Here is a 12,931-nt window from a genome sequence, read left to right as displayed (position 1 = left end):
GAGGACTGAAGGGGCTCAAACGTCAGGCTGAGGCACGGACAGACGCCTACAGTCAGCTGCTGGCGTCTTGCGGCTTTCACACCAAACCCCCAGCCCCCACCCAATAACACTGGAGACTTAAGAGACCCCCATCTGCTTGAGGTTAGCGAGAGCTACAGGGTTAATCGTATCAACCCGTGTCCATCCAGGTTTACAGCAGAGCCAGCACATCGAAGAATTAATCTCAGGTTACCCCCCTGCATCAGACAGCCTGGGCGGGAACGTTCTGGCTATCCCCCCTCCACCTCTGTTTCTAGGAAAACCGAAACAACTCTGCATGTGGATATCTACCAGAGCTAATAAGACTTTGTGCAAACACGCTGAGCTGTCTCACCTGGGCATACTGCTGGCTGCGTGAAAGAAAACAATAATCACAGACATCCCTACAAACAAAAGAAGGGGGAAATGTCCTTAATGCTGCGGCTGCGATCACATATCAAAAGTGGAATGTGACAGGAGATGCCTAGCCTCGCACCGCCGACTGTTCCCATTCCCTCAACCGCAGCACCTTGTAGGCCTCTAGCAGAGTGGAACAATGTCCAGGGTAATGACAGGACAGTGGGGTTCTGTTGTGTACAAGCTAGGGATGTAAACAATTATCCGGGGACTCTGCTAGCTTTTTGAAATGTAAAACTCAGATAATGCAAACGAATAGCGAATTTCCATAAAAGTATCATTCCTGTGAAAATTTTGTATGTTAAAACTGTGTAAAGTACCAAAAAGTGTTGTTACACCTCCTGAAGACACGAGGGTGATATTAAAACAAAAAGGAGTAATCGGATACTATTCGGTTAGAGAAAATGAGTACCTCAATTACTCGTTATTTACATCCCTAGTAGCAGCACTCCACTGTTGCCTGGGGGTGGGGTGTGATGGTTGCTCACCCCACTGATGTCTGTCTGAACAACACAGAGGCCAGAGGTGGTGTGAGACAGCACATGGACAAGCATTTGAACGTGAGGCGGTGAGGCTCTCTGGAACTGATCTAATGATTCCTAAACAGCCAGAGATAACTTTAGATATACATTGCAGAAAAGAATAATGAATAATGTGATACTTTATTGATCCCCATAGTGAAAGTCTCTTTTCGCTTTCTCCCCTCCGCAGGGGGAAGTCAGAGCACAGTGTCGGCTACAGGACAGCGCCTAAGCCGCCCATGGAGCTGGTGGAGATTCGGTGTCTTACTCAAGGACACTTCAGCAGTGCAGATGCTTGCCGGCATGCGGGCTTAAAACTGTGCCCTCTGGTTGAAGGGCAGTCTCCCTCTCTCACCATGCCACCCTACTGCAAAAAAACTGAAGATGCCAATGAGACAAGACACACTGAAACATTTCTGATGTCAAGTCTACTTTTCGCCAGTATAGACTGTCGGAAGACAACCAAGGGCATCTGAAGTCAAATGCAGTTCCAGACTGACATTGGATATGCATGCATAGCCGCCTCTGATAAAAAAAATACCCCCAAGTGGAGTTTCTAACTTCAAAGGGAGCACTAGCTAGGGAAATGGGCGAGAAATAGAGGGGATAGGGAGGTGGGAGGGACAGAATGGAGAACGGTCAGGCAGGGAATGATAGTAGAAGAGCCTGCGGACACGAGCCAGATTAGTTTTCACTGGAGCTCCCCCCTCACCGCTAATCCAATTCTGACCCATTAACCACCACAGCCAGGTTAACAGATCAGGCCTTTGAAGAAAGCCTTTCCCCAGCCACCCAGGAGGATTAGCACTTCTCCAAGGCAGAAGAGACACTCTCGCTCTCTACACTCATTGTCTTTGACAGTACTACCGAGGCACACGACCGGCACACGCTCGCACTGAGGCACAGCGTATACAGGTCCTGAATCCAGATGTACAAAGTCATATGACTCATTCTGACTGAACACTCCAAACTAATTGGAATTCTCTATGAATCGCAATAAATCAAGGCTTTGAGCGTATTGACTGCATCAATTACAAAAATGGAAATAAGTGAGGATACTTTCTTGGTGTGGGTGGAGGGACAATCTTCCTCGTCTGTCAGGAGGATGAAAAGGGGGAGCAATGATATGTCATAACAGAAACACGTGTGTGTGTGAGTGTATTAAAAAAATCAGCCTGAGGATGAGTTGCGGCTCAATACAGCTGATGTCTATAGAATACCACACAGGCTTGCGACTAGCGCTGCAGATGTTCTGGCGACTGCAGCTCACTCTCAGCATCCGTTTACCATCGGCGGCCCTCTCTGTGTACAGATAAAAATACCACGTCATGTGGGATCAGCGGGCAAAGGCACATGCCATGTGCTTGCAATGTCATTGGTTCGAATCAAATTCATCCCAGCTGTCTCTTCTTTCCTCCCTCTCTCTCCATTGAACGCCATGTAATAAGAAGAGAGGCAATTACACAAATATTATAAAACTGATGTAAAATAAAGCACCAAAGAGACAACAGAGTCTGAGGGACAGGTGTAAACAGAGAAGGGGGTGCGCAACTTTCTCTGTCCTTTCAGTTTCCAAATGAAACCGGGTGTGTTAGGACACAGGAAAATCTGTCCGTAGTGAATTTTAAGAAGCAGTCCTTCTGATGTGCCTGATGCTCTGCTCAGCAGGAAGAGCCAATCTCCCCAAACCACACACGCCGCCCACTAATCAAACACATGGCACGCTGTTATAATACAGTAACAGGATAGAGCTCGTAAGCCGCCCAGCAATATAAGCAACACACACAAGACGCCTACGGTCCTGCTGAGTAACATGACTACAATTCTTCACTTTATTATTACAGGGGAACCTCAAAAGGGGGATTTTGGACCGCTCTGCTCCCCACCTGTCAGGGGTGACGTTTGGACAAGTGTTCGGGTCTGGGGAGCGCTTCCTCTACAATGCTGCCCACTCTCTCCCCCTGCTACATCTGGTCTCCTCCGGGCCGTTGCTGGCGGCGGTTGAGGGCAGAGCAACCGCAGAAGGCTTTGTCCTTATTGAAGAGCAGCTGAACCAACAGGAAAGCCAGCCCCAGCCAGTCAATTAATTGATGGAACAATTTCAAATTATTGGAGGGCCCTCGGCAAGGGGAAGGAAAATGTTTACAAATGACGTGCAATAATTGCTCATTATGTTCCTTTTTAATTCTCCCCCACCCTCTCTCTTTTTTTCTGTTCCGTCTCTGCTGTTATTTTGTTTTCCTTCGCTTCTTGCTAACGCTAAAGCAGAATGTGGAAATCTTTGCTCAAAATGCATGTCTGTGATGGGGCAGTAGAATCAACAGTTCCCCACATGTAGCTAATCACCGTGTATTTACAATGTATCCTGTCTGAACACCCAGATGAACCCAAATCACTTCCATACAGCCACTCTGTAAAAATGGCTCTGACTGAGACCACATGAATGTACCATGCGCCTGCTCAGACCACATTAAAACCCTCTCTTGATCATCAGGTCCTGTGCCTCCACAGCCCCATCTGTGCCCAGCTGTGGGGGTTTCTTCCATTATCCAACATCCAAAGACCCCCATCTGTAGACTAAAGACAGAACCAGCAGCAATGAAAAAAGACGGCTCATGCTAAAAAGAAGAGACCTACACCAGTCAATCAAAGCTGTACAGTGGGCCAATGTGTAACCCTAGGGCCTTTGTTATGTCTTTAAAATGAGTCTGCTTCATTCTCCAACAGCATCTGTGTCCATTCAACAGTCCATCATCTTACAAGGGAGGAGAGGAGGGTAAATTAGCAACCATTTCATCAAAAGTAACAGTGCTGACACTTCAGTGTGTAGAACCTGCTGCAGCACTGTCAAATCCCTGTCCATTTGCAATGGCAGCTGATCCCGATTAAGAGGAAAGAAAGACACAAGACTGTGAATAGAGAGAGTGCATCAGACAGAAAGAGAAACAGAAAACCAAAAGGCAGCTCAGTTAGTAAGGGTGGGAGTGAAATATGCTTTGGACTTGGTCTGAGGGGGAAGAAGCTTACAGTCGGAAAGAACAGGAGTGACTCAGAGAGGAAGAGGTGGGAATGCGAATGGAGAATTCTAGGGAATCCCACTGAGATAGCTCTCTTCTCTAGTCTGCACAGGGCCAAAGAATGCAGATGAGCAAACCATATGCTTAAGTCACAAGTAAACTTCTAGCTAAGACAAAGTGGCAAAAGTGGAGACGATCAGGGAGTCGAACAAACATTGGTTCAAATATTACTAACATTTTTCTGTGCAGAAGATTTGTTTGAATGGCAAAGACGTCACACATCAATGACTCTCACAGATGTATACGAGTCTGATTCCACTTGTATGTTACAGACAGCTGAGGGCTTACAGCTTGTGTCAAAATGGAGGGATACATTCTCCTTTCTGCAGAGTCTTTGTTCCAATCATTTTAGAGGGCACACAGTGATTTGGCTTTCAGCTGTGTGTCAACACATTTACGGTTGCTTGGAAAGTGGTGCAAAACTATGCCATGAGCTATGTCTGCAACAAAATTTAAGACTGATCAGACAAAGCAACGAGCCATGGCTTAATGATGTAATTTATGACTCAGTGGATCATGCGTGTTATGCCATTAGCTGTGTTTGTGTGTCACATAATTTAGGAGTGATCAGCTGTAGAGTATAATGGAAACCTGTCCTGTGTAGTCAAGGGGCAATTCTCACCCCAAGTGTTAGTTTTAGCAGCTTGCTTGCCATATTTTTCCAGTTTAATAGCTGGCAAACATCTGCAACATCTGGTTCAAATGGACAGGGGGGTTGTCAGCAAGGAGAGACGCCTAAAGCACAAACAGCTACAGGACTGTTTGAATGTAGCAACCGTAGCAACTCATCATTCAGAGCCTACCTGAAAAACACATCGACAGCTATGTGTCAAAAATCAACGCGACTACAGATGACAACAAGCTGCTACAATGTCGCAATGACACTCTCTGGGCCCATTACTCTCTACGCAGCAATCTAATAGGTCTAGTATACACAGCTGCGCAGTGCTAAACAAAGAAACACATAATGACAGTGTGCGGTGAATGCTTTCCTAAAAGTGAGCACTTGGGCTTTACCACCAGACGACTACCTTCCTATAGAACTTCCTCTCCTGCCTTGAGCTCTGCTTTCCACTGCTCTCCAGGCTGGAGAACGGGAGAAAGGGAAAGGGGACACAGTAAGCTCAGTTATGGCCCAGGACAGAGCATATGGATGACATGGCACAATATTACATAACTCTGAAAGAAACCTTCCCCAGGGAGACGACGGCCAGAGGGATTTAAAAAAAACTTCAACTTGGCTGACAGACAGACAGACATACGGAAAACAGAGAGGCAAACATGAAATAGATCAAGTCGTTAACTGAGCAAATGCAAATTCTGTGGAAAGTCATAAATATCTCTAGCTTTCCAACAGGGATGATGTTTGGTCTGGAGGCCTGTACTGTGTCACTCTCCCTGCATCAAGAGCAGAGGAGGTCCGTGAGATCCTTCTCTCGCCATTTTTCACAGTGGACTCACATTCTTAGCATTCCTCCAGGAGACCACTGCAGTCCATCTCAACCTGGAATGACAGACTAATTCACAGTCTAATGGACTAATCTAGACTTCAACATGACCCCCCACCCCCAATCCCGAAAAAAAAAAAGAGAAAGCCGAAAAGAGATGAATTCAAGTATCTATCAGTACAGTACATCTGAATCTGAGCAGCAAGGTGTTGCTGGGGTACTTTATCAAATGATGAATGAAGTAACTAAGTAAGACTGACTGGTTGGAAATTTCATGTGGTGCTGGAAATTACCAATCTGCTGCAGTGCTACTGTTACAGGGTTTGAGGAATATCCCTGTTAACTATATAGCATGCTGGTGAATAGAAATCAAACTGTCACAACAACTGAAGCGTTTCATTCCAAATTTTGGTGGGTATCTCATTTTGGTATGAAACTCTTCAAATTTTCTTGTTACGTGGTGAGCCCAGGATGATTTACGGCAACTGTTAAAAATGACTGTGAGAGCTAGATATCCTTCAAATCAAGTCAGTCTCCAGTCAGTCCTGACAGGAGCCCTGCCCTGCTCCCATGTTCTCTCCACTTATTCCTATCAGAAACAGCACTAGCTTCAATATTTAATTTGGCTCTTCCTGATAGAATAGACAGGCCTGGAATTTGCTTCAGCCCTGATCCTGGAGGTACATCAAACAGGGCAGCTGTCATCCCCCTCTCCCAGTCAAAACAATGTGCTCTCATGTAAACCTTTTTGCTGTTTGTGTTGAAATAGTACAAACCAAACAAGGGCAGCTGAGAGGGAGAGGGAGGGAGAGAGAGAGAGAGAGAGAGAGAGATGTGACCATATACCATCACAGCTGCAGTACTGTTGAGAAATTGGTTTTACTTACTGGTTTTTTACTACTTTGCAACTAATTCTTCTGTCTAATAAGCCCTAACTTTAGTGATTGTAGTGTGGATCATACTGTACATGTATGAAACAGTCATTGGGAGAGGCAAACTCTGAACACAGAGCAGAAGTGCTCTTTACAGAATGCTGTGATACTGCAGCTGATGCATTTTAACAAGTATAACAAAGCAAGAGGCAGCTGCCTGTCAGTAGGCTGTTATGAGACACTTTACTGTTCAGTGGCAGTTGCAGCCTCTTGTGACCTGTGGAGCTGCCTGCCATCTCAACTGAGGCTTGCTCTGGCATAAAGAGTTGATTATAGGCAACAAGCAGGCTGTCTAGGCTAACGATAGCTAGCCAACTTTATCTGAGCCTGTCTCGCTGTCTGTCAACATAATAGTGTGATAGTTGAGTAGCATGCCTAGATTTAAATTATGTAAATCTCTACAGTTTTGCTGAATGGGTTAATTAAAAAGATCTATATCATTCCAAATATTGATTTCCTCGAGCGACAACTAACTCAATGGTTAATGCAGAGGAACACAATAAACAGCTATCCCGGGACCCGTGTTGTTGCTGCCAGCTAGCAGCAATAATGCTGGTGGTTACTGGCGACAATCGCGAGGCTCAGACTATTTCCAAGAACAATGATATTACAGATTTCGCGTTGTTTACAGGAGATGCCAGATTAGCGTTTCAATATCAACGGTATTAAAACAATAAACGCATTTCAAATATCTGAAATACATAGTAACCAGTAACGAAAACGTGAAAATCATGGGAGAAAGAGCCGGCGGTTAGCCAACTCCATGGCCCATGGGAACTATTCATTTCCAGCAAATATACCGAGCCTGCTTAGCTAGTGTGTGTGGAAATATATTTGGGGATTTAAAAGCATAGCTACCTGTTAAACGCAGCTTTACCGGACCATTCCGCCGAACTCCTTGGTTAGACATCTCCTCTTGGTTCCAGCCTTGACTACACGTAATAAAAATATCTCATTAACTGTAAAAAATAACAAGGTTTATCAACCTCTTCGCCAGTTTTAGACAATAATGGAGTCAAGGCATTGTGGCCCGGATGTGGACTGAACTGCCATAACGATCGCTCATAAATGCAAAGAAGCTCGAGTGTAGCGGTGTTGCAAAGTGCATTTAATAGAAACGGCTTCCCCCTAATAAATCGTATAGCTGCTCCCGAGTCAAGGCGCTGTAACACGGGGTTTGTCTTCACATCTTCGGAGAGAGCTTCTGCCTCAGACTGAGTCCTCCTCTCCGCTCGTCGAGAGTTGAACTGTTGAGCCCTCCAGTGCAGATCCCACTTCAGGGAGGCTGGTAGGGAGCTGACCAGTGACGACAACACACTTTGGGGGAGTGAAACATTTCTCTACCATGTGGCACCTAAATGTAAAGCCAGTGTGATTCACAAACTGGGCTCCAGGTCCCAGGGTGTCCTTGAGAGGGCTCTATGGAGTCCCCGGCAAAATAATGGTTAGTTTAGTTTCATTCTAGAAATAAGCACCATTATAGAAAATGTCTATGAGGCAGGGGCGTAGCTAGGATTTATGGGTGCACAGGGCCCCCCTCTACTTTCCTCTCATCCCCACATCACTATTCTTCCATCTAGGACCAAAATCTGTCTATGCATCCACAGCTCAAACACACCTCCACAGATTAGTTGACTGAACAATTATCAGACAAGTCCCTAATTGAAATGATGGCTTTTGTGCACAACCCTGATAGCACAAATCAGCTGTCATAACCTTACTTTGCCTTCCTTACAAAATCTGCCTAGAGAAGACAATTTTGTTTTGGTCTGCACAGCAAGACCCCAGCTAAATTTTATTCCTGCTTGATCCAGTTTGTCTCAGATAACCATATTGAAGTTGTGTAGATTCCAACCCAACCAGAATAGTGTGAGATGAAGTATGAAATATAAATATACACTTGAGGACCATAAAATGCATTTTAGTCCAGACACTTTAGGGGGGCTGGGGAATCAGTACCCCTACCCCCCCCCCCACACACACACCCCACCACCACAGTGCCTCCAGATCAGAGGTTTCACTCTCCCCACTGTTATATCCCTGCCCACATTTGACATATATAAACCTTCTGAAATGAGGGTCCCTGAGACAAAACCTTTATCAAATGGAGGGGGGGGGGGGCGGTCTGTGGTCTAAAAGCATATCCATCTGGAGGTCCTTGACATTGTTTGGAAACCCTTGTACTAGACTATATTCATCTGCAGGGCTTGCTATTCTGATTTCACCTTCCACATTTAAATAGAAAGGATGGGACAATTGTATTCATTCACAAATCTACAAATGGATTTCAATAGGTCTACACTGACAAATTATAAGGCTAGCTAACAATATAGCAACTTGATTGTTCTTATACTTTGTTTGCTTTTCTGCTTGATGGTGATCCAAATGGTTTAACAAATCAGTGATATTGAATGAATTAACAATCTGTTGGTACTAATGCTCAATTTAAGAAAGATCTTACAAATCAAAACACACCGAAGGTCTTAGGACTTTATTTACAATCCTGTTAAAAACAGTATGTACATTACATACAAAAGAGAAGAGGTCCACAATCACATGAACAAGGGACAAACAGTGGCAGTGAGTGTACAGTACAGGTCAAAGAGAGGAAGAGGTATCTAGAAATTGAAAGTGCTCTGGTTTTCGCTGATCTGGAATGCAAAGCCATCAGCGTTTGCTTCTGGGGCCACACACTGGACTTCCTCATCCTAAAAAGAAAAACAACCAAAACAATGATCAATCATTTGCTATAATTTGAAACGTCAATTTTATAAAATATTTCCCAACTTGTCAATAAATGTCTTGCTCGTAACAGAAATGTTAACACTTACCTCTCCAGAGAAATATTTCTCAATCAGGTTGAGGGAGGCTTTGTAGACCAGCTCATTCTCGTGGGACTGCAGAGCCTCGATCCTGTCCAGTCCACCGCATTCTTCAATCATTAGACACAGCTTGTCTGATTCCCCAATCTTATCTCCAGCCTGATGGGCAAACAAACACTTGTGAATATTTGCACACACACATCTTGCCAACTCCAGGAATAAATACGTCCGCTTGTCAGATCTCACAAAAATGTGATGAGGATATAAACTCCCCTCTCAGGGCAGGCGTGATAAATAACTGGACGGAACTGTCTGTTTGCCATGACGATGTACTCACCAGGAAGATATTGGTAATGGCATCCAAGATGACGAGGATAGTTTTGCTGTCCTTAGTGGAGAGCAGATTGAGAAGAGGCTCCAGCACATTAGCCTGAACAAGGTACACCACCTGCTCAACAGTGCCCCCACTGGTGAAGTTGGTAATGGCCCACACAGCCTCTTTCTGAGTTTTGTAGTCACCCTGCAGAGAAAATAGAGAGGAGAGGCCACGTTGAGTGAAATGATTTCTGCAGTTAAGGGTGCCTGCCATAGTAGAAGTGGTTCTACTGAATTTGGCCTAAAGTGGAATCTAGGGCTGCAACCAACAATTACTTTAATTATCGATTAATCTTATCCATTATATTTGTAATTAATCGAATAATCATTTAGTCTATGAAATGTCAAATATAATGACAAATGCCCCTCACAAGTTACCAGAGCCCAGTGGTCTTATAATTGCTCATGTAGTCTGACTAGCAGCCAAAACCCTAAGCATTTATTTTATAATTATATGTAGTAGAGAAAAGCAAGCAAATTTTGGCTGCAAATGTTTGGTATTATGTTTGGATTATCAAAATTATAAAAACTATAATCGATTAATTTTCTGTCAATCAACTAATCAATTAAATAGTCTACTTGTTTTAGCACTAGTGGAATCATGGAAATGTCTCAGGTATGTATAAGTACGTTTTAAAAATCATTCTGATCATAGTGAAGCACTTTGTTCCCAACTGATTCAATCCAATCAGTAAAAACCTACTCGTCTGAGCACTTCGACCAGGTGCTGGACCAGGCCTGCGTTGATGACCTCCTGGATTTGGCCGTCCCGGCCCGCGGTGATGTTGGACAGAGTCCAGGACGCCTCCTTCTGAATGTTGGCCTTGTGGTGGCGCAGCAGCAGCGGGAACATGGCCAGGACCCCGGCGTCCAGCACCGCCTGAGTCTGCTCATCTGTACCAGTCACAATGTTGCCGATGGCGCGCAGTGAGGGGGTCTGAGAGGGAGGGAAGGGGGGCACAGGGGTTAATTCACAACCTGCGAGTGAGATGCAGATGAATTGCCTCAAGGAGGCACATGGTGCTGGTGCCACACCTTATGAATCACTCAAGGAGACTAACAGAATTGAATACCATCCTACAATTCACATAGCACAAGAAAAACACAGGGCAAAACAAGACTTAATACGCACCACGACTGACAGCTCCCCGGAGCCGAGCAGCTGCACCAGGCGTGGCACCAAGCCGGTCTGGACCACCACCTCAATGCGCTCGTTGGAGCCGTCCGTCAGGTAGGACACGGCCCAACAGGTGTCAGCCAGCACCTCCTTGTCCTCGTGGTGCAGGAGGCGGATGAGGGAGGGCAGGATCTGCTGCACTGCCGTCATAGGAGGGGAGGGGTTCTTGTTGCGGCAGAGGTTTGACAGCGTCCAGGTGACATTTCGCAGGTAGCCAGACTGCAAAAAACAAAACAAAATCAAGCAAGAGAAGAGGCAGAGATCAGTTTGACTGAAGCAGCAATGGGTTGAGTTAGGGCGCTCCCTAGTGGCCAACAAGGGGAGTGCAGTTTAAATGAGAGCACATGGAGAGCAATTTGACCTCATTTCAATAAAAAAAAAAAAATTCAAACAATAGATGGATGAATACAGAACAATAAAAAAAAATAAGTAAAAAATAATCTCAAATTGTGACACATTACAGCAGTTATGTTGCCATGTTAACTTTGGAGCAGGGTTCATTATAATGATTTACACACACTACTTACAGTAAACACAGACAGGTCTGGGACTGCCAGCAGACTGAGCAGAGGGGCCACAGCTCCATGCTTGATGACGCGGTCTCGAAGGGCCGATCCATCACCTGGACACAGGAAAGAAGAAAAAAAAAAAAAGTTGAGTATGAACTTTGCTTGTGACCGAGCAGTCATGACCATAGCAAAAAGGCAAAAGCCATATTAAAAAAATTCCTCAACAATTACCAGCAATGTTTCCTAGGGCCCAGACAGCTTGCTCGCTGATGTGCGGGTGGGGGGATGTGACCAGGCTGATGAAAGCAGGAATGGCTCCGCCCTCCACCACAGCAGCCGTCTGATCAGACGTCCCAGAGGCAATATTGGTCAGAGCCCAGGCGGCCTCAAACTGAATGGGAGGGGAGTCGACCAGCCCCAGGAAGGCGACAAACTTAGGGATCAGGCCGGCGCTGATGATGTGGTCAATGGGAGGATGCCTCTCACGTGACAGCAGCTTCCTGCATTCATGGAAAAACAGAAAAGCAATGAGTCATCATAGCAGTATTTAGTTGCTACATTGTGCAGTAAGGCTCAATGTGCAGGAATGCCCAGCCACATTTGCAAGTATTCTTTATTATTACCGTGCAGCTTGAGTAGCCTGGAGCTGTGAGTCAAGGTTACTGCTGTTCACTCCAGTGAGAATCTCCTCAACTGTCCACTGCCTGGTGGCCTGCAAAATGTCATACACAACCAGCAATGCATTAGAATGGATATTTTATAAGTAGCATTTAATTCACATGGCAGGACATTAATCAAATAGGGTTAACCTTTCCTGAAGTTCAGTAATGGCTCAAGGGGCCTACCTGACTATTTTGGCACTTCTCTTGAAGAGGAGAAGTGGCCTCGTCGGGAAAAGCAGACACATTTCTCCTTTTGAAGATCTGGTCGTCTTTCTTTGCCTTGCGCAGCTCCACGTTCACTTCCACTCTCCTGCGTCGAAGCTCCTGCATTCATTTCAAGTGAAGCCAAGATGACAATTTAAACGACTCATTAGTTAAATTAGTCAACATTTGTCAATTCCTGTCGCTGAATGTAAGCTGTACGCGTTAACGTTACTCACATTGGCATCTTTGCCCTTGTTCTTGAACCTGTTCAGACGTGCGGCGTTTTCAGACATTTCCAAGTGATTGGGATGCTCGATCAACAGCGGAAAAAGAAAATTTGCTCCTGCAAACAAAGTAAAAAAAAGTCAGCCAAAAGCTTTGAGCTCCCTCGCTACCTAACGTTATAGCATGACAAACGACAAACTCCGCACATCAAGCAGACCGCTTGATATGTAATAAAAAACATCTTATTGCTAATCCTGATTAGAAATTATGCAAACCACCACACAGAAACAATCGGGAAATGGTAGATTACAGAAGAAAAGAACATAACATTTAATTAGAATAGCAGAAATCGTTGACACGCGCTTACCTCGCTCTCGCGCAGAGATTGTGGTGTCTGAAAATGTTGCACAGACCTTTAAATTTCTGCCACAAAGCCTCCTGATTGGGCTGTTCGAGTAGAGGCATCCAGCGGCTTCCACTCATTGGGCTGTTTTAAAAAATCACAGGACGCACGGGAAGTGTTGTCAAGCCATGAACTATCGCG

At 45.1% G+C, this 12,931-nt stretch overlaps 2 protein-coding genes across 2 annotated transcripts in view; both read right to left on the bottom strand.

Annotated features, from left to right (window-relative positions):
- Window positions 1-7,648, bottom strand: part of smurf2 (SMAD specific E3 ubiquitin protein ligase 2) — a 48,711-nt gene extending 41,063 nt beyond the window's left edge. Inside the window, exon 1 of the mRNA XM_071912271.2 lies at window positions 7,272-7,648. Within this exon, the coding sequence (XP_071768372.1) occupies window positions 7,272-7,323 (52 nt within the window). The 5' untranslated portion in view covers window positions 7,324-7,648. The remainder of the gene's footprint in view (window positions 1-7,271) is intronic.
- A 1,241-nt stretch (window positions 7,649-8,889) lies between these two features.
- On the bottom strand, window positions 8,890-12,772 carry kpna2 (karyopherin alpha 2 (RAG cohort 1, importin alpha 1)). The gene is made up of 11 exons (XM_071912292.2): window positions 12,755-12,772; window positions 12,399-12,505; window positions 12,142-12,282; window positions 11,920-12,008; window positions 11,528-11,796; window positions 11,315-11,409; window positions 10,743-11,006; window positions 10,314-10,547; window positions 9,573-9,755; window positions 9,245-9,394; window positions 8,890-9,121 (listed from the first exon to the last, which is right to left on the bottom strand). Exons 2-11 carry the CDS (start codon window positions 12,453-12,455, stop codon window positions 9,032-9,034), a joined length of 1,572 nt encoding a protein of 523 aa, XP_071768393.1. The 5' UTR covers window positions 12,456-12,505; window positions 12,755-12,772; the 3' UTR covers window positions 8,890-9,031.
- Window positions 12,773-12,931: the final 159 nt, after the last annotated feature.

This window comes from Centroberyx gerrardi, chromosome 7 (assembly GCF_048128805.1).
Source record: "Centroberyx gerrardi isolate f3 chromosome 7, fCenGer3.hap1.cur.20231027, whole genome shotgun sequence".
In the NCBI taxonomy this organism is placed as follows: Eukaryota; Metazoa; Chordata; class Actinopteri; order Beryciformes; family Berycidae; genus Centroberyx; species Centroberyx gerrardi.
The sequence above is the reverse complement of the archived record's forward strand: the minus strand, read 5'-3'. Positions and strand labels throughout refer to the sequence as shown.

Bases quoted from the DNA above. Each gene is read 5' to 3' on its own strand.
- kpna2 (XM_071912292.2), bottom strand. From the start codon at position 12,455: ATGTCTGAAAACGCCGCACGTCTGAACAGGTTCAAGAACAAGGGCAAA. The intron at 12,009-12,141 runs GTAGGCCCCTTG...GACATTTTGCAG, and splicing joins AGAAGTGCCAAAATAGTCAG to GCCACCAGGCAGTGGACAGT. The intron at 10,548-10,742 runs GTGCGTATTAAG...CCTCCCTCTCAG, and splicing joins CCGGGGAGCTGTCAGTCGTG to ACCCCCTCACTGCGCGCCAT.